Source organism: Theropithecus gelada, chromosome 11, assembly GCF_003255815.1.
Source record: "Theropithecus gelada isolate Dixy chromosome 11, Tgel_1.0, whole genome shotgun sequence".
In the NCBI taxonomy this organism is placed as follows: Eukaryota; Metazoa; Chordata; class Mammalia; order Primates; family Cercopithecidae; genus Theropithecus; species Theropithecus gelada.
Genome location: NC_037679.1, coordinates 76,571,484 through 76,593,321, shown reverse-complemented (window position 1 = coordinate 76,593,321; position 21,838 = coordinate 76,571,484). Strand labels below are relative to the sequence as shown.

The 21,838-nt window shown below is 46.6% G+C and overlaps 1 protein-coding gene across 1 annotated transcript in view; it reads left to right on the top strand.

Annotated features, from left to right (window-relative positions):
* The window catches only part of KSR2 (kinase suppressor of ras 2), a 494,911-nt gene that overhangs the window by 465,576 nt on the left and 7,497 nt on the right, over positions 1-21,838 (top strand). Inside the window, exons 15-16 of the mRNA XM_025402906.1 lie at positions 13,545-13,641; positions 14,674-14,807. Coding sequence (XP_025258691.1) covers positions 13,545-13,641; positions 14,674-14,807 — 231 coding nt within the window. The remainder of the gene's footprint in view (positions 1-13,544; positions 13,642-14,673; positions 14,808-21,838) is intronic.

The window sequence follows — 21,838 nt, the reverse complement described above, 5'->3', positions numbered from 1 at the left end:
AAAAAGAACTCAGTGTGTTGATATCCTTTGATGTCTAGCCCTAGAGCGAAGGACCAGGGGTCTATTTGGTCTTTTTGCCCCTGTGGTACCTTGCTCATGGAAGAGGCTCAAAGTTCACTACTAATTTGATCTGGGCTAGGCTCATGGTCTATTTCATGTGTTAAGACAGCAGGTACAAGCATATCTTGGTGTATTAGTCCGTTTTCGCACTGCTGATGAAGGCATACCTGAGACTAGGCAATTACAAAAGAAAGAAGTTTAATGGACACACAGTTCCACATGGCTGGGGAGGCCTCACAATCATGGCAGAAGGTGAAAGACGCATCTCACATGGCGGCAGACAAGAGAAGAGAACTTGCGGAGGGAAATTCCCCTTTATAAAGCCGTCAGATCTTGTGAGACTTATTCACTAACACGAGAATGGCACAGGAAAGACCTGCCCCCACGATTCAATGATCTCCCACTGGGTCCCTCACACAATACATGGGGATCATGGGAGCTACAATTCAAGATGAGGTTTGGATGGGGACACAGCCAAATTGTATCACTTGGCATGAAACACAGCCCTCCCCAGCTGCAGGGGACGCCGGACGCATATCCCCAAGAAAACAGAGGAGAGGAGTCATTCATTCCTCTGTTTATCCATGCACTCATTCCAAGAGCAGTTCCTCGGCCCCTCTCCTGGGCCAGTGTGGACAAGGATGCATCCAGCAGCTTGGAGACCTTCTAGCTCTAGCCACCTGCAGCCTGCTTTGCTTGTCTCTGGGTAGCTGCTGGGAATTCCCAAACAGAAGCAGCAAATGCATGATAAGGACTAACATGGCCCTGCCCTGAATTTGGAGGGTGGAAGGAAAGGCCTACAGTTGGAGTGGGGTAGTCTCAGCTGAGCTCAATGAGCAAATGAGGGTTCAGAGGTCAGGCTCTCTGAATCTCCGGAGTCACCTGCTCTGCTAAGTCATCTTTTCCCGGGGATCTTATGAAATCCTGAAAAGAGATGAAGGTTTGAGTCCTGAACTCAAATCCTGACCCTGTTACCTACTCACTGGGGGACCCTGGCGCAGGTAATTTTTACCTTCCTGTGCATGAATTTCTTCATTTATAAATCATGTCTCTCCTACTAGGGGAGATGGTGTGAGACGTTCTCAGGGCAGTCCCTTGCAGGAGAAAACTCCATCAACGGAGACCATCATCTTATCTCATTTAACCTGCAAGTACTGCTGAGTAGTGGGTATTAAAATTGGACATAAAGATCACACGCACCTGTGCAAAAGATGGAAGTGGCAAGTTGCTTATTTCCCACCCTCAAAAAATAACAGCTAGGGAATCTCCAAAGCAAGGCGGAGCCCCTTGGAATATGAATTCGGTTCAGACTGTACGTCCCCACCTCAGAGGTTACAAAGCACTGTGAGTTCCAAAGGTTTTCGGTAACTTGCCCAAAATCACGTAGCCAGGAAGTGGCACATTGTCTCAGTTGGTTCTGATTCTGAAGTATATGCTCCTAACTAGGCTGACTTACTGTCCCAGTCTCCTGGTATGTACCCACTTTAGAGAGTTAAAAGGAGCATATAACGAGGTGCTGCTCGGAAACCTTTCACCTCTGTGCCTGGCATCCTGGTAGGCCCTCTAAAGATGGTCATCATCCTAAACAGGATGGTGCTGCCCTGCGTGGAGGGATTTCATAAGGAGTATCAGGCTAGAAGTTGTCACAAGTTAATGCAGAGTCTTTGCCTTGAAACAACACAGGGTGGTGGGAAGGGGGGCCCTGCTGCCTCTCCTGAGATACCTACCCCGGTGATCCTATTAATGGAAGCACCTAGCACCTAGTTTGTTTCTCTATTGCCCTAATTATAATTTGCATTTATTATTATTTTATTTGCATATTGTCTCATGAGAATGTCAGCTCATTCAAGCAGTCAGTCCTTCTTGTCACCTGCACACACCATCATTGTGACAATAAGGCAAAAGTCTTTGGCCTGGCACAGTGGTTCATGCCTATAATCCCAGCACTTCCGGAGGCCAAGGCAGGTGGATCACCTCAGGTCAGGAGTTCGAGACCAGCCTGGCCAACATGGTGAAACCCTGTCTCCACTAAAAACACAAAAATTAGCCAGGCATGGTGATACATGCCTGTAATCCCAGGTACTTGGGAGGCTGAGGCAGGAGAGTCGCTTGAACCCAGGAGGTGGAGGTTTCAGTGAGCTGAGATTGTGCCGCTGCACTGCAGCCTGGGAGACAGAGCAAGACTCCATCTCAAAAAGAAAAGAAAAAAAGAAAAGAAAGCATCTCTGTTCAGTGCTAGTACTTGATACCTTTCTAACTCTAACTTGCTAAACTAGTTTTGTTGTTTTGTTTTTTTACAAAAAGAGGAGCCCCCAACCTTAGGGCCGTTGGCAGACCACAGTGCCAAACGAGGATTTCACTTTGTTTTTGAATGTATGTTTGTTTTCATTGTATTTATTTTTACTTTGTACCTGGGGTTAGGGATTCTAGCTTTCCATCTGGCAATGATAGAAGGTAATGACAGAAAGTATCTCTTTAAAATACACTGATTTTTTTCCCCCAAGGGCAGTACATTTAATAAAAGCTATTAAGTGATAAATAGGAGTTGGCTGATCTGGCAAATTCATAATACATACAAGTGGGCAGATCTTGAATGATTGCAAGGTGAAGAATACTGAATCAAATGTGCAGCCCTACCCTTAGGAGATGCTGAGAAAATATGATGCAGCGTTGGGGAAGAGCATGTCTCAGGGTATCTTTGGACAGTGTCGACAACAGCGGGTCCCAGGCTGGACCCCACAATGTGACAGGAGGTAGAGGAATGCCAGGTTACCATTTCCCTGCAGTTCTTCCTGGAGTGACTTGGAGGCTCACACTTCCCAGTTGGCGTCCTGTGGGGTGGGAATACTCCCTCCCTATGAAGCCTAGACCAGAGAGGGCAGAAGGTCACCCAGATGCCCAGCAGCTTGGTGTCATACGGTCTGGGGCAGAAGGGATGGCCCCTAATGGGCAGAACCCCACATCTCAGTCTTTGAAGAGCCCAGAGCAGCCAGACTCTGACCTTTTTTTGTTTGTTTGTTTGTTTTTTGTTTATTTGTTTGTTATGAGACACAGTCTCCCTCTGTCACCCAGGTTGGAGTGCAGTGATGCGATCTCGGCTCACTGCAACCTCTGCCTTCCAGGTTCAAGCAATTCTCCTGCCTCAGCCTTCTGAGTAGCTGGGACTACAGGTACACACAACCACACCTGGCTAATTTTTGTATTTTTAGTAGAGACAGGGTTTCACCATGTTGGCCAGGATGGTCTCGATCTCTTGACCTTGTGATCCACCTGCCTCGGCCTCCCAAAGTGCTGGGATTAGTGCTCAGAGGCGTGAGCCACCGTGCCCAGCCGCCTCTGACCTCTTGACTTAGCAAAATCAGATTCAGTTACGGAGGGAAGAATTTAGCAAGACAGAAAGAGAGTCTACGCTTCCTTTTTCCCTCCCCACTTCTCTGAGCCTTGCAGCAATATCAGAGGCTGGAGGAGGGGAGGGAGGGCCTGCATTAACAAAAGCTCAGTGCCCTCATGGGCAACTAGGCTCTGTCTTTGCATATTCTGATGCCTAGCAGGCCATTGTCATCTTTCTTGTCTGGCTAGGATGTGAGCCTTCCCCAGCCAGCCCCTCACTTAATGGAACTCTATAACTCTTCATTTCCTGGACACACGTTGAGTTAAGCAGGTGGCAGACAGCTGGCATTTCTCACTGGCTTTCTGGCATGTCCCATTTTTATAGGAAGCTAACCTGGCATTTTTTATTATAAAGCCCCAGAGTCCCAAGGTTTAATATCTTGAGCGTTAGATTCATGAGCAACTTGGAAGTTAGAGATTGCCGGAGGCTGGAATTTGATGGAGTGCGCGACCTGTCACTTGGAATGTGATTTATTTGCTCAAGGGAGGGGGGAAGAGCATGGGACAATTAAGTGGGATTTGAGTTGTGAGAAGTGGGGAATGCTTGAAAGGGAGGGGGCCGCAGAGGGGTTGTAAATCCCTCTGACAGCTCGAGTGTTTTTTAAAATAACAGCTGACTTTGAAACCAACTGCCTTGTGAGCTCAAGTCAGGCAGCACCACGGACTGTTTGCACCCAGCTATCTGTGTATTTTATTTGGAAGGTAAACACCTGTAGAGAGCTACCACTGGGAGACACTCTTTGGATTCCAGCCAGATGGCCTTTGCCGTGTTACTCAAGCATGCCACACGTTGTCCTACCTCAGGGCCTTTGCACTGGCTGGTTTCCCCAGCTTGGGGTTCTCTCCCCAGATTTCCACATGCCTGGCTTTTTTCTTCATTCAGCTCTCAGAATAAAGATGACCTCCCCAGAGTGGCTTTCCGTGGGCACTCTGGCTAAAGATGCCCCCAGCTCCATCTACTCTCTATCCAATAAGTCTCTGCATTCTCTTTACAGCACTGGTACCTCTCTGAAGTCTTATTTATTTGCTTGTTTACCACCTTCCTTCTCCACTGGACCTTCAGCTTGTGGGATTAAGGACTAGGATTAAGGTGGTGCATACATATCTTCTGCACCTAGAACATGGTGCCAGGACCGTTCTGGCACCCATGTAGTGGATTTTGAACTTAACAGATGACCTCTGGGCCTCCGTAAAAGGAGAGTGGGCTTGAGCAGTGGTTCTCAAAGTGGGGTTCCCTGGACCCCCAGCATCCGCATTATCTGGAAACTTGTTAGAAACGCACATCAGAAACTCCATCGCAGGTTAAAGGTGGCTAGGGTAGGGCCACCTTTGTTTTAACAAAGCTCCCCAGGAGATTCTAGTGCCTGCTCAAGTTTGTTAACCATTGGCCTAGTGCTTAAACACCTACGGGATCTAGGTAGGTGCTATAAATGTAGGAAGTAGACCAGGTGTGGTACATTACAGAGTGGTGAGGACTGTGGCAAAGGAGACCACAGGTGCGGGCCCCCAAAGAAGCTGTTATGTTTTGTTGGTTGTCACACCATGGTGGGGATCTCACTCCCTGGAATACTGGAAGGAAAGGTCTGGCCATGGGAAGCAGCCTAGGGCACTGCATCCATCCATTCATTCATTCATTCATTCATTCATTCATTCATGTGTTCAGCATTAACATTATAACATGTGTAACATTAACCAGATAAACCCAGTCCCTGCCCGTATTAGTCCATTTTCACCCTGCTGACAAAGACCTACCCAAGACTGGGAAGAAAAAGAGGTTTAATTGGACTTACTGTTCCCCATGACTGGGGAGGCCTCAGAATCATGGCAGGAGGCAAAAGACACGTCTCACATGGCAGCAGCTAGAGAAAATGAGGAAGAAGCAAAAGCAGAAACCCCTCATAAACCCATCGGATCTCATGAGACTTATTCACTAGCACAAGAATAGCACAGGAAAGACTCACCCCCATGACTCAATTACCTCCCCCTGGGTCCCTCCCACAACACATGGGAATTCTGGGAGATATAATTCAAGTTGAGATTTGGGTAGGGACACCGTCAAACCATATAACTGCCCTCTTAGGGCTTACAGTCTGCAGTGGGGAGACAGTTCATCATCATAGGCTCCAGGCAACACCTGTTCAATTACAACCACAACAGGTGTTGCAAAGGTAGAGTCCACAGTGCTTCAGGGACCTACTGGAGGGAGTGACCTAGTTGGAGAGGCCATGGGAGGCTTTTGAGGCAAGTGGGAAAAGCATTGCAGGCCAAGGAAATGGCAGAGGCAAAGGTTCGGAGGTGGGCTGGTGTGATTGGAACTCCGTGAATGACAGGGAGAGTCATATGAGAAGAGGGAAAACGGTGTGTAGGAGCCAGACTACATGGGACCTCCAGGCACTGGGAGACTCCGGTGTCTATCCAGAGAGCACTGTGGAGTCATTGTAGCAGTGGAGTGACCGGATCAGTTTTGCGTTTTGAAGCAGTTGCTCATAGTACCGATGGAGAATGAATTGGGGAAGCCAGAGAGACAGTGAGGAACCGTTGTCATCATTCAGGAAGAAAAATCTTATTAGCAATAATATTCATGGCAATATTATTAGTGATAATACGAGCAGCCGGTGAAGGAGTAGACGCTGTAGCTGGACACTGGACGAAGCACTTGTGTGCTTTCATCTCAACCTCACACCTGCTCACGACGCAGCACTTACTGCCCCACTGTCTTAGTGGCTTCAAACAACAAACAACGAGAACATGGTTCTGAAAGTCAGAAGTCCAAAGTGGGTCTCATGGAGCTAAAATCAGGATGTTGGCAGGGCTATGCTCCTTCTAGAGGTTCTAGGGGAGAATCTGTTTTCTTGCCTTTTCCAGCTTTTTAGAGGCTGCCTGCATTCCTCGGCTTGTTGCCCCCTCCTCTATCTTCAAAGTCAGTGATGGTGGGTTGAGTCCTTCTCCCCCATCACATCCATCCAGCCCCCTCTTCTATCAGATCTCCTTTTGCCTCTCTCTTTTGTCTCCCCCTTTGCATTTGAAGACCTTTGTGACATCCATCTGGCCCGCCTGGCTAATCTGTCTATCTCAAGAGTATGACTCAATAACCTCTGCAAAGTCCCCTTTGCCATGTAGGGTAAATTTTCACCAGTTCCAGGGATTAGGATGTGGACATCTTTGGAGCCATTATTCAGTTCACCACACTCCTGGTTATAGAGGCAGAGCCTGTGCCCCCATGAGATGCGTGTGCCCCAAGGCCATGGGGGCTTGGGGTGACAGAGCTGGGCTGGAAGCCAGGGTGTCAGTCCTCAGAGGTGGCTGCTCCCAGAAAAGCCCCTGCTCCCCACTGTTCACACCTGGCCCGGGTGCCTGGGCTTGGTGGTGAGGCGTTTGGAGGAGGGAAAGGACATGGCTGCCACAGGCATCCAGGCTTCTGTCCCAGCCACTGTTTTGGCAGAATGAGCCAGTCTGGACAGAGGCCCTCAGAGACAAACCTTCTAGATGGTTTTATCTCATTGTTTCTGACAAGCCCCTTTTAGGTTGGTTTATAATAAACATCTCGTACCCACAGTGCCATCTTAGCCAAAGGCTCTCTGTGTCACCTGAGATAGGGGCTCAAAGGGCAGCCTTGTGGGTACTGCCTGAGGCCAGGCTGGGGGAGGTGGGGTACCTGCAGATAAGATGGGGAATTCCCAGGCCTTGCCCCTCTTCTTGGAGAAAGATGATTTTTGGTGTAGAGAGATACCGAGAGGTGCATGTGCGTGTGTGTACTAGAAGCTAGAGAGGTACTAAATACACTATTGAGCCACTAAAACACTTTCTACTGACCTCCAGATGGACTGTACTACCAGCAGTCCTCATTAATCTTCATTGCCATAGGCGATGGGGATAGTGACATTACAGCTACCACTTTCTGAGGGCTTATGACATGCCAGAGACTCAGAGAAAGTTGCTAAGAAGCAAAAGACGGGTTTTAAGAACATAGCCTCCAGATCCAGGTGGCCTGCATTAAAACCCCAGTTCCTGCAATTCCACGATTGGGTATTTATCCAAAGGAATGGAAATCAGCATGTCGAAGAGAGATCTGTGCTCCCTGGTTCATTGTAACCCTCTTCACAATGGCCAAGAGATGGAATCAACCCGAATCCATCAACAGATGAATGGATCAAGAAAATGTGGCATATAAATGCAATGGAATGTTATTCAGCCTTAAAAAAAGAAGGAAATCCTATCATGTGTGACAACATGAATGAACCTGGAGGACATTATGCTAAGTGAAATAAGGCAGGCATAAAAAGACAAATAACGGCCGGGTGTGGTGGCTCAGGCCTGTAATCCCAGCACTTTGGGAGGCCGAGATGGGGGGAATCACCTGAGGTCAGGAGTTCAAGACCAGCCTGGTCCACATGGTGAAACCCCATCTCCACTAAAAATACAAAAATTAGCTGGGTGTGATGGTAGGCACCTATAATCCCAGCTACTCAGGAGGCTGAGACAAGAGAATTACTTAGACCCAGGAGGCGGAGGTTGCAGTGAGCTGAGATGGCGCCACTGCACTTCAGCCTGGGTGACAGAGTGAGACTCCGTCTCAAAATAAATACATAAATTAAAAGACAAATATCACATGATCTCACTTATATGTGGAGTCTAAAACAGTCAGTCATAGAAATTGAGTAGAATAGTGGTTACCAGAGGCTGGGGAGTGTGGGGAGTGGAGAGACTTTGATCAAAGGACACAGAACTTCATTTAGACAGGAGGAACAAGCCAAGAGATCTATCGAACATCATGGTGATTATAATCAATAACAATATGTTATATGCTTGAAAATTGCTGCAGGAGTAGATTTTAAGTGTTCTCACCACACACAAAAAAAATGTGAGATAATGCATAAATGAAATAGCTTCATTTAGCCATTCCACATATATACATATATCAAAACACCATGTAGTACACAATAAATATATACAACTTTTACACATTAAATTAAAATCATCCCAGCTCTACTTAACCCCTGAGCCTCAAGTTTGTCATCTATAAAATGAGATTGATACCATGCTTCATTGAACCATTGAAGATACCTTCAATTAGAATATTCACCATTTAGGCTGGGTGCAGTGGCTCATGCCTGTAATCCCAGCACTTTGGGAGACCAAGGCAGGAGGATCACTTCAGCCCAGGAGTTTGAGACCAGCCTGGACAACATAGTGAGACCCCATTTCAAAGAAAAGAATAGTCACCATTTATTTTATGTGCTACAAAGAAAGAAATACAGTGCCCATGAAACTATGCTCTGTCAATGATTGCAGGACACATTCTGATTTTAGAAATGTGCATAGTTGGAATCAATGAGATACAGCAAGAATACCCACTTTGTAAGGCTCTTATCCTTAGACTGCCTGGCACATAGAATGTGCCCAGGACATGTCAGCCTGTATTGTTTCTGCTGGACCCATTTTACAGACATGGAAACTGAGGTTGAAGTCACATCTGAAGGTCACCCAGCAAGTAGTAAATGCTGGAGTCAGGATTTGGACTCAGTTGGTGCTCCTCTGTTCCCTTAGCTGTGATACCTGATTAATGGTTCAAGAATCATGTCTGATAACTGGGCACCCACACAGTGGAGAAGACAGGAAGAAGATTGGGAGTGGGTTCCCATCAAGGCTATGCATCCACAAGCTGGGCCTCTGGGTGTCCATATCCTCACCCATAAAATAGATATAATAGGGTTTGCTATTATATATAGGGGTTGCAGCATTGCTAGAAGGAATCATGGAGGTGATATAGGTCCCAAGCACATGCTCAGTAAACTTTCATCCTCTTCTCCCTTCCTTTCCCCACATCCCACACTGCGAGTGGCTTTTAGGCCACCATTATTAGTCATGAGGAATTCCAAGCTCAGAGCAGTTGCTGTGGACACTTGAACTGACTTGCCGGGACCATCCTAGCCTCAGTCATCCTGGACATCTGCCTGATGCCTGCTCATCTTTAAAGCTCAGCTTTCATCTTCAACTTATCTCCAGCTTAGCTCTTGATAAACACCCAGGTGGGCACAGCCAGGCCTGGAGCCCCAAATTCCTCTGTAGACATTGCCCATCTGCAAATACTCTTCACTGTGTAAAGGCTTTAGAAAAGGATACCTTGGGTATCAGTGCTGCTTTACATTTTTTACAGATTTCAACACCATATATTAATTATATTAATTGTTAATTCTTTCCCTGCTTACTGTTTTTTTTTTTTTTTTTTTTTTTGAGACAGGGTCTCACTCTGTCACCCAAGCTGGATTGTGGTGGTGCAATCACCATGCACTGCAACCTCTGCCTCCTGGACTCAAGAGATCCTCCCTCCTCAGCCTTCCAAATAGCTGGGACTACAGGCATGTGCCACTTCACACGGCTAGTTTTTTTGTGTATCCTTCGTAGAATTGGGGTCTTGCCGTGTTGCCCAGGCTATGACTTTTTAAAACATGTGTTGGAAGGATAACATACCTGCAAAAGTATCCACATCATAAAAGAACAGCCCCGTGAGTTTCCACTAAGTGTATCCATGTAACCAGCACCCAAATCAAAACACAGAACACTGCCTTCCCCCAGCCCCCTAATAATGCTCCTTCCAGCACCACCGCCTGCTACACACACACACAAGGGCCATCACTGTGCTGACTTCTAGCACCTAGGTCAGTTTCATTTACTTATGCACTTTATATAAATGGAGTAGTCTTGGGTGTCAGGCTTCCTTCACTCAACATTATGTTGGTGAGCTTTATCCATGCTTTTTGCAGTTAGCAGTAGTTTGGTTATTTTTATATAGTGCAGCATGAACATATTTTGTTATATGTATATATCATATTTTATGCACTTTTCTGTTGACGAACATTTGGGTTGCGTCTTAGTTTGGACTACCATGACAAAGTACTGCAGACTGGATGGCTTAGAAGCAACAGAAATTGTGCCTGTAGTCCCAGCTACTCAGGAGGCTGAGGCAGGAGAATCACTTGAACCCGGGAGGCAGAGGTTGCAGTGAGCCAAGATTGTGCCACCGCACTCCAGCCTGGATGACAGAGGGAGACTCTATCTCAAAAAACAAAGAAAAAAAAAGGAAAGAAAGAAACAACAGAAATTTATTTCTCACAGTTCCAAAGGCTGAAAAGTCAACAATCCAGTGCTAGCATGGGCAGATTCTGGGGAGGGCCGTCTTCCAGACTGTTGACTTCTCCTTGTATCCTCATATGGCAGGGAAAGAGTGAGAGAACTGGCTGGAGTCCCTTTTAAAAGAGCACTAATCCCATTCATGAGGCTCCGCCCTCATGACTTAATTATCTTCCAAAGCCCCACCTCCTAATACCATCACACTGGGATGAGGATTTCAACATACAGATTTGGGGACACAAACATTCAATCCATTGCTGGTTGGTTCTAGTTTGGGATTCCAACAGACAGGTTGCTGTTAACATTCTAGTGCATGTGTAGGGGTGAATATGAGAATTCATATCTGTTGGGTACTTACTTAGAGGAAGAATTGCTGGTTGTAGATTTGTATTAGTCCGTTTTCATGCTGCTAATAAAGACCTACCGGAGACTGGGTAATTTATAAAGGAAAGAGGTTTTATGGACTCACAGTTCCACATGGCTGGGGAGGCCTTACAATTATGGTGGAAGGCAAAGGAGAAACAAAGGCACGTCTTACACGGCAGCAGACAAGGGTGCTTGTGCAGGGGAACTCCCCTGTATAAAACCATCAGATCTCATAAGACTTATTCAATACCAGGAGAACAGTATGGGGAAAACTGCCCCCATAATTCAATTATCTCCACCTGGCCCTGATCTTGACACGTGGGAATTATTACAATTCAAGGTGAGATTTGGGTGGGGACACAGCCAAACCATATCAGGTTATTATTTGTATGTATATTTCACCTGAGTAGCTTTGCCAAACGGGTGCAGTGGTTTCTCCAGAAGCTCCTGAGGTCATATGGGAGTGAGAGAAGCAAAGACCAGTAGCTGCTGAAGGGAAAGATGACGTAAGGAGGGAAAGAAGACAAGGGGTGGAAATCTGAAGCTTGAGACTTACCTGCAGTTACCCTGAGCAGGAGACTCCGGGGAGTCTTGGAGCCTTGTTGGCGGTGATTTGCTCTTTGGTCTGCAGTGGGGAGGGTGATTTCTGGGCTTTGGCCTGTGATGAATGTAGGTGGCTGTTCAGGAACAAAGTATCCAGGGGAGGGAATCCGCCCACGGTCTCAAATATTGAAATGTCAACATGGAGTAATTGGCTGCTCTGCCCACCCTTCCTCCACCTCTGCTCCAGCAGCCACAGCAAACACCCTGCCTGGGACAGCAACCTAGGGGATGCGGGGCCAGCCCTGACTCATTCTGGGCTGCCTCCTGCCAGCTGGCTGGGTGACCTCCTCGGACACGTGAATCAGACTTTCTGTGAGTCAGCTACCTGGGGACTTCACCTTAAGCAGATGAAGAAAAAAATGTTAAAGATCATGGGTGGCTATCAGTAGCATTTTAGAAGAGTATACGGATGGGTGGACAGATAAACAGTGTGATATGTATATAGATATATCACTTATATATATTTGCACAAGTGTATGTGTGTCTGTTTACTATTTTGTTAATCACTTACAACTTCTTACAATAGCCAGTGATCTCATGGAAAGTTACCATGAAATGTACTAGGCATAGAGAGGTGCCTATACCTTTACATGCCTGGTTTCATGTGATTCTCCTGACAACTCAGAAAGGCAGGAGCAGTTGGCCCCATTTTGTAGACAATAAAACTGAAGCTCAGAGAGGTTAATGCACCCGCCCAAGGTCACACAGCCACTAAATGACAGATCAGGATTCTAACCCCTTAGTCCTACTCTAAGTCCCCATGCTCCTAACCACTGTGCTATACTTCCCACTGGATGCCAAGGCCTGTTTCCAACTCTGTATTTCATTCAATCCTCATACTCAACTACAGGGTTAAGTATTATTAGTTTCCTTTGGTCGATGAGGAAACTGAGGCCCAGAGAGGTGAGGTAACCCATCTCAAGACAGTAAGTAAGGAGCACAGCTGGGATTCTAACTGAGATCCCTCTGATACCAGCGTTCTTGCTTCAATCACAGGACATACAATCTCAGCAAAGCCCAGTACACGACAAGGGCTCAGTAAATACCAAATGGATGAACACAATGCCAGGAGTATTTTAGCAACAACGTCGTAGGTTAAAAGAGGAAGATTCAAACAGTGATTTTGATGGAGATGGAAAATTAATTTTCACAGTGACGTTCTTTCTTCTTTTGGCCCACATTGCATACTCTGAGCCAGTCACAGTGCTAGGGGCTGGGAGTGCTATGATGAATCTAGAATCCATTCATTCAGTGACGGCTTGTGGGTGCCTGCTCTGTGCGTGCTGGGAATTGGACTCACTGCAGAGGAACGGGACGGATGAGCATACAGGCGACTAAATGAGAAGGTGTTACTTTCACTGCATAATGTCCTTTTTCATCCTGTCATTCATCTTAAACTACTGGTCCTGGAAATGAACTCAATGAGGCTGAAAATAGTTTGAAAAACTCTTTAGCTAGACAGGCGTCTGGTTTGGGGGTGGTGTTACTGGTGTTTACACATCCCCGTCCAAACAATTGACTGCATCGTTTGCTGATGATACTTAATACACATCAGCCACCACTTTACTGGTCTTTCATCACTGTCCTCACACACTGACTCCTGGCAAGTGCATGCAGCTGGTGTGAATGGCCAACAGAATGCTGTCTGAGTGGTGTCTGAGGACCCAGAAGTTGTTGATTTATGTGCTGCTTTCCACCTGTGAGCCTCTGGGATGGACTGGACGTGGCAAACCCATTTCTGGACTAGGCTAGATTCTGTGGGTGTCCTTGTCGGTCAGCCATGTTGGCCAAGTTTCTAAAGAATCTACAAGAACTTCCTCCCAGATCTCCATCCCAGAACCAGATCTGAAGTCCAGTCCCAGGCTTATTATCTCATAAGCACAATAGTGGTGTGTCCACGTGCCTCTTCCATCATTTGTCACTTGAAGTAACTGTCATGGGTCACCCTCTTCTGAACGACTGCCATTAATTTTTCTTGTCCTTTTGCTTTTCAGCCTCTGTAAGGGACGGACGCTCTATTCTGTCGTGAGGGACGCCAAAATCGTCTTGGATGTCAACAAAACCAGGCAGATTGCTCAAGAAATTGTGAAGGTACTGTCGGCTCTAGGGCCTCCTACCTAAATCTCAGAAAGACCCAGTTTTCCCCAGAGAAGCCCCCCAACCCCAGGACTCCTAACATTCATGGTTGGATTTCAGACTACCAATCTGGACTTAAAAGAAATTAGACTTGACCTGAAAAATGCCAGGACATGTGTAAGTAAGAATTCTGCCTCGATATGATCTGTAGGAACTATCCACCAATGGTTGGTTTCCATCTGGTGTCTCATTGCTATGGTACTTGGACCTATGCAAGGACCAGGGGTCACATACAAGCTATTCAGCCCTCTTGGTTAGGATCCACCATCCCTTGAGGCCTTAAATTCCCATGAGTGGAAACTGTCTCTCTCCACTGCTGCTAAGGAAACATCAAATTGTTGGGTGTTGTTTTGGATTAAAACAAACAAGAACATCCTGTGTTTTCTGGCAGGTGCCTTATTAGTTGTACTCAAGCTTTCATTTCTCATTTGGAGGTGTTAGGACCAAGCTGTAAGAGGAACGATGCAACTGCTAACAAAGGCAAAAAGAAAGAAACCACTGCAACTCTAGATGTTTGCCCTTGAACGAGGCTTCCAATACACTCTTCTCTGTTCTTAATGAGCAGTTATGAACATCTCTTTAGGAACTCAGTGCCTTCTGCAGCAGCATAGGTTAAGTAGGTCTGACTATGTAGTCTTGCAGAAGAGTTAGTCTTTAAAGGGGAAGTGGATGAAAATGGTTGGTTGAATTCCTTTCCCTGGGGATCTCTTTTGCTTCTTCAGGAATCAGATGAGCAAATGGGGATGGCCTTTCTGTGGTCTGAGAGTGGCAATGGATTTGTGTCTTGGGGGCCCTGCCTGTTCCTGCTTGCCATGCCTTCCCCGACCTCACCCCCAGGACCCATGGTCAGACCCCAGGCCCTGCCACTGTTGAGTGTGGTCCCATCAGGGAGCCAAGTCTTCAGGACAAGGGATGTGAACTCAAGCCAGGGTGGCAGCGAGCTCTTAGGTTGTTCTCTGGCAACTCCCTGTTCCTTGCTTCTTGCAGGGCATGGGCTACCTCCATGCCAAGGGAATCCTGCACAAGGACCTCAAGTCAAAGAATGTCTTCTACGACAACGGCAAAGTGGTCATCACAGACTTTGGACTCTTCAGCATTTCTGGGGTGCTGCAGGCTGGCAGGTGAGAGGCGGTGGGAGCACCCGGAGAGTTTCCTAACAGATGATGGTCAGGAGGTGGGAAGTTAGTCCAAATGGCTTTAGTGACGTAGACTCAGGTTTGGGCCTGAGGTTGCTGAGCTGAGTGGGTCGGCTGCTCTACTGATGCGGGATGCCAAGGCCATGCCGTGTTTCCCCATGGGGAGGCCAGCACCTTGCTCACCTGTCTTGCCTTTGAGTGTGTGTGATTGGACACAGAACATCCCCAGATCTTTCAAAGCCCCCACCCTTGAATTTAACTGGAGGGCTCTCCTCTAACCCTAAGTACTCACCTGGAAGTTGAGATCACCCAAGAGGCCTTGCTCAAAGTTTTCTTAGGAATTAATTGATTTTAGTACAGGAAGAGTACAGTTAATAGCAAAGGGTTTAAAGTCAGAGGCAACCATGGCCTGACACAGCCCTTCCACTTATTAAATGTGACTTTAATCAAGCCGAACAACGTCTCTGAACTTTAGTTTCCTTGTCTGCAAGAAAAGTGGTAGGTTTGATGATGTCTTCCTCAATCAGTTCTTGTGAGGATAAAATGAGAACAAGCATCAAGCATCCACCCAATGTCTGATGCACCTCAAAAGCTCCACAAAGGGTAGCTGCTGCTGAGTTGTTGTAATTAGTATTAATTTGCATATACCTCCCAGTATCACCCAGGAGAATCATTAACTGTCGTTAAGTAATTAACTCTCAGCCACTACTCACCCTAGAGCAAGCTGCATTGAATTGGCCATGTGAAAACCAGCTTGATCTCAGATAACCCATATTCAGAAAGTCTACCCTTGTGACTTTTAATTTGAACTGTGCTCTCTCTCTCTGTCTCGCTCTCTCGCTGTCTCTCTCTCGCTCTCGCTCTCACTTGAAACCTCTGCATGCTTTTTGTAATCCTGCATTTTGTAACAAATGGTGCATCTCTTCAGAAAGCCCACAGTTTCTCTCATTTTACTTCCGTTTCAGCTGCTTTTGAGAACCACTGATTTTTTTTTTTTTTTTTTTTTTTGAGGAATGCCGCAGGGACGCCAACAAAGTGAATCTTGTTTGTGCTGTACGATACCTTGAATCTGTTATAAGTCAGATCATTTGGAATTTGACAAAACTTCACGTAGCTGTTTCTGCGTGATGAGGACCAAACAGATGCTTAAGTTTCTTTTTCAGATTTTACTCCACCCAAGAAAGATTAACCATAGTCTACAAAACTATCTGTAGTCCCTAAGGCAGTAAGTAGGCAGTAAATATATAAATATGTCAAGAGATACTGGAGAGAGTCCTTCCAGTTGGAACCCAAGAAGCCCAGGAGGGCAAGACCGTGTAGAATCCCTTCTTCCCTCTGACTCCCCTGCAGCAGTTAAGTTCCTGGTTCGCTGGCAGGGAACTCATACCCTTCCCAGTTTCCCAGTGTCCCAGGGGAACTGCAAGGATGCAATGGTGGGTGACTTCACTGTGAACCCAAGTATTTGCATCAAGACAAAAGGAGGCCCAGTAAGAGTTTTCTCTAACTTGCTTCTGGGCTTTTATAAAAAGCAGACATTCTTCCCTCCTGGTGGCATGTCCACACTTCTCCCTTTCTCCTCACCAGTGGCTTCTCCCTGTGGTGGAGGAAAGGGGTGCAGGACCTCTGATTTTCTGCCTTTAGACTCAGTTTTCTGAAGCCACAAGGAGAAAAGGAAGAAAAAGGAATGGAATGGAATGGAATGGAATGGAATGGAATGGAATGGAATGGAATGCAATGCCTTGGGCATCCCTTCCTTTAGCTCATTCATGGAGACCCAGTGTCAACCAGGAAGTTAGTTCAACCAAGTCAAGGGCAATGTGGCTTCCAGTCTGCTTGTCCAGACAGCAGCCCCTCCCACCCCTGCCCCAGCCAGGTTGTCAACACAAACCCAGGGAGTGCCCTCAGCAACATCTCCCAACAAGAAATTCACATTTCCCGGCCACCCACAAGTAGCCATCAATGACTTCTTATGCTTTTATCCTTGTTCCAGTTACATATTATGCTGCAATGAACCATCTCAAAACTTAGTGGCTTAAAACAAGGTATTGTCATCCCTCATGGTTCTGTGAGTTGACAGGGCTCAGCTGAGCTCTTGTGTTCAGTTTGTCCCGTAGGTACAATGGGATGGGTGGTAAAATTGCAGACAACTGAAGGCTTCCTCATTCACACAGCTGGGCTGGGCTGGCTGAAACATCTGGGGGACTGATGGGGTCTCTCATATCTCCTGCTTTTCCCTCTTCATGCAGCCTGTCTGCATGACTACATTGGGCTTCCTCACACCACGGCAGTCTCAGGGTAATCAAACTTATGTAGCAAGTGGGTTCTACCAAAGCAAGCACGTTGCAAACCATGACAGGGAGGTGGAACTCTTGGGTGTCCCATGAATCCCAGGATGTTTCCCAGGTAGTGGATTTGCCTCAATATTTATGAATACCTCCAGTGTAGCTCTAGGGATCCACAGAGTCCCCTGAGGGGTTCAGGTCCATTTATCCCCTCTTGTTTATGCAAAGGCATCTTTGGTAACTGCCCCCATTGCAGCCTGGAGCCCCCAGTGCAGCAGCCAGAGGCCAGGAGACACCCCTTGAATAAGGGGCATCTATGGCCCTAATCAACAACCTGGGGGCTGGATTATAGGAGTGGAGAGAGAAGAGAGCTGGCTAGGCTTTGGGCATTGCAGGAAGCAGGGCCAGTATCTCTCAGGAGATAGGCCTGGAAGTTCCCTCATTCATTATTCACTCAGCCAGTCAGCAAATAATTAGAGAGTGCATGTATTAGTCAGCTTGGGCTACTGTAACACAATACCAGACTCAGGGGTTTAAACAACAGACATTTATTTTCTTACAGTTCTGGAGGCTGAAAGTCCAAGATCAAGGTGCTGGCAAATTTAGTGTCTAGTGAGGGCTCTCTTCCCAGCTTGCAGATGGCCACCTTCTTACTGTGTCCTCATATGGCCTCTTCTCTGTGCACTGAAAGAGAGAGATAGAAGTCTTTGATGTCTTTCCTCTTCTTATAAGGACACCAATCTTATTGGATTAGGGCCCCAGACTTATGACCTCACTTAACCTTAATCACCTCCCTATAGGCTTTATCTCTAAATACAATCAAATTGAGGGTTAGGGGTTCAACATAATAAATTTGGGGGAGACAAAATTCAGTCTATAATACCTTGAGATAGATTCCAGAAACTTGTTTAACACACACCTAGGGGTTCCCTGATCCTCAGTTTCCTCATCTGTAAAATAGGAGTAGGGGCAGGCACTAATTAATAGCACCTACCTCATAAGGCTGTTTTGGTGATTAAATGGGATACAGATGAGGAAGCCTTAGTTTAGCATTTTGCTTTTTTTTTTTTTTTTGAGACAGGATCTCTTGCTTTGTCACCCAGGCTGGGATGCAGTAGTGCAATCATGGCTCACTGCAGCCTCAACCTCTGAGCTGTCCTCCTACCTCAGCCTCTCAAGGTCTTGGGCTTACAGGTGTGCACCACCATACCCAGCCAAGCTTTTTAATGGTTCTCTCCAGAAATTCTTGTAGAATTGGGGTGAGGTGCCTAGTCCCTGGGGTTTTAAAGACTTGTGCTCAAACAGATCTCAGCTCTGTCCCTTTGGACAGGTCACTTAACTGTTTTGAGCCTCCGTTTCCTTATCCACAGAACAGGATGGTAGCCCTCAGATTGTGGGCTTGTGAGGCCCAAGTGGGATGGGCACTCTGACAAACAGTAAGCATTCAGCAGGAGTCACTTGCCTTCCTGCCCTCCCCTCAGTTATTAGAGCTTGGGGTATGGATAGCCCTTGGTGCCCAGCAGGGAGAGACCACCCCTCAGCCCGAGGCAGGGATGGAGCAGCCCAGTGATGTGTGTTCTGCACATCCAGACAGACTCCAGCATACAGCTGTTCTGCCGTCGTCAAAAAAGGTATCATTTTAGATGCCAGTGCTGTCATGCCAGCCTCCCAAAGCCTGTTATTAATCATAATAACCATAATGAAGATGATTTACCAGTGGGCCTATCGCCATGGGAATGGGGCACCACAGGGTGTTAGTGCCAGGCCTGGCTCCCGGCCCCCTACCACACCGACCCCAGGCTGATGGCTCTTGCGTGGCCACCATTCCACCTCCTGCCCTGGCCCCAAAATGCCAGTTCTCTGCTGACCCCGTGAGTCAGGAAGAGGTGGCAGGGGTGTTTGCAAAAAGATGGGAGCAGAGAAGCTTCCCTTGGGCAGGAGCACCCCAACCCATTCCACCCACAGTGGCCCAGTCATTGTAGGGGAATGTTGGCTGGCCAATGCCAAAGACTTTCATGGAGGACATTCCTACTGTGGCCTCTAGTCTCAAATCCACTTCTGAGTCCTCAAGATACACACACACACACACACACACACATACACACACACACGTAAACAGATATATACATGTGTAATGATTATGTCCAGTAATTGTGTGGCTCTGGCAGCTGACACAGTCCTGTGCCATGCACTGTCTCATTTTAGTCCTTGCAACAGCTCTGTGAAGTACAAATTAATGCGCCCATTTTACAGATGGGAAAATAGAAATTTGGGTCTGCTCAAGGATCCATAGCTAGTAAGCACAGATGGAGCCTTCAATCTCTGTGGGTGTTCCTGATTGTAGAAGCAAGAGCTGATTTAACTCTGCTGACTCAAGAGTATGCTAGTGAGTTTGAGTAGTAGTTTCTAGCACAGGATGTGTTGCATCATGTCTTTTGTGTAGAATGCAAGAGCAAGTCATGTGTTATTAATCCTGAAACACTGAGATTTGGACCGTTTCCTTATTTTGTATAAATTAGGACAGTGATTCTCAACCAGGGCAATTTTTCTCCTCCAGGGGACATTTGATGATGTCTGAAGACATTTTTAGTTGTCATGATTGGGGGAAGGGGGGTGCTAATGGCCTCTAATAAGTAGAGGTCAGAGATGCTGCTGAACATCCTACAATGCCCAGGACAGCCCCCGTGCCCCCCAACAACAAAGAATTGCCCAGACCCAAATGTCAATAGTGCCAAGGTTGAGAAATCCTAAATTAGAACAAATTTAATGGTGTCTGCCTGGCCACAGTTTTTTCTGTTGCATGCATGCCAGTCTGCTCCTAGCCTGGGAATGCAGGAGGTGGATGGGTGGCCCAGGATGAGATACCTGTGGTAAGCCACCATCCAAATGCAACTGAGAGTTGCGATTACAGCAGTTACCCAGATATGCTTCCTTTCCTACAGTCCCTGTTTTGGGTTCTACAAAAAGTTGAGTATATGCAAATGGATGCTACCTTCATGTGTAAGACGGAGGGGGAATGAAAGAGATCTTAAAGAACATGTATGGGACACACCCAGCCCTACCCAGCTAGTGAATGTCACTGCAGTACTGGAACCCTGAGCCCCAAACTCTTGGGGTCTCATTCAGGGATCTTTCCTCCACCCAGTGTTTCTACAGGTGTTGATCTGCAAGTTGACTTGGGGGAGGACATGAACAAACATTTTCTATCTTAATTTTAACGTGTATTAGAAAATCACTAGTCTCCATGTATGGCCACACTAAAGAGTGACCTATTAAAATATATTTAAGTTAAAAATGCATTTCTTAGTACATGATAGTCTAGAACAGTGGTGTCCAGTTTGGTGGCCACTAGCCAGATGTGGCTATGTAAATTTAACTTTAATTAAAATGAAAAGTTCAGGGCTGGGAGCAGTGGCTCATGCCTATAATCTCAATGCTTTGCGAGGCTTAGGCTGGAGGATCCCTTGAGGCCAAGAGTTTGAGACCAGCCTGGGCAAGATAGCAAGATCACATAGCAAGACCACATCTCCTCAAAAAATAAAATAAAATTAGCAGGGTGCGGTTGCTCGTGCCTGTAATCCCAGCTACTTCATAGGCTGAAGATGGGAGGGTCACTTGAGGCCAGGACTTCAAGGCTTCCATGAGCTATGATCTCACCTCTGTACTTTAGCCTGGGTGATTGACAGGCTGTCTTAGCAGACCCTATCTCTAAAATTTAAAAAAAAAAAAAAAATAAAGTTTAGTTCTTCAGTTGTAAGCCACATTTCAAGTGCTTGATAGTTATGGTGGTTAGTGGCTGCCACATTGGACCATAGAGAGGACATTTCTGTCATAATGGAAAGTTCTATTGTACAATGCTGCTCTTGAAGGTATTTAGATATGGCAAAAATCATGATTATGGGATATGAATGAGTGCATTTGAGAGAGCAACATGTCACAACTTCTGCATCTCAGAAACTCTCCCTGGAAGAATCTAGCCAGCCCCAGGTCCCCACAGAGACCTTCATGCTAGAGGCTGTCATCCTGCATGACCTCACTTTTAATGATGATTCAAGATATGCACCCCCTCTCCCCCCGACTGCTCACTTCCCCTGTGTTAATGAGCCAGTTCCTAGGAGTCTCGAGTCAATGAAGATCTCAGACAGGGTCTACTTAGATTTCGGACCCACGTGGAAAGCTCTGCCTTGCTAAGGACTTCCAGTGAAAGAAGGGAGCCAGCCTCCTTCCACATCTAAGAATTTACCTAAGGAATAAATTAATGTGGGTGAAGGGAGATATTCCCAGTATCTACCCAAAGATGTTCATGGCAGCATTGTTTATAATGGTGGAAGAGGGAACCGCCCGCCCAAGGCCCATCAGCAAGGAGGTGGTTGTATACACTTTGATACATAGGATGGGATGATGTGTTCCAATTACACTGGGGTTCTTTAGGGTTCTAGAACACCCTGAATGGGGCCCTTGTTGGAACTTTGTCCTAGCTTCTCCTTCTGCCTAGATATTCTCCTTGTTCACATAGCTGGATCCTTTATGTCACATAGATCCTAGCTCACAGTTTACCTGCAGTAAGATCTGTCTTGTCTTTGATGCATCCTCTATTTTAATTATTTGTACAATGCTTATCACGATCTTTAGTTTTTCTTATTTATTGAACTCATTTATTGTCTCCCTTCCCTACCAAAGTGCAAGCTCCAGGAGGGAAGGGACCTTGTCAGTCTTGTTCCGTGCCAAGCGCAG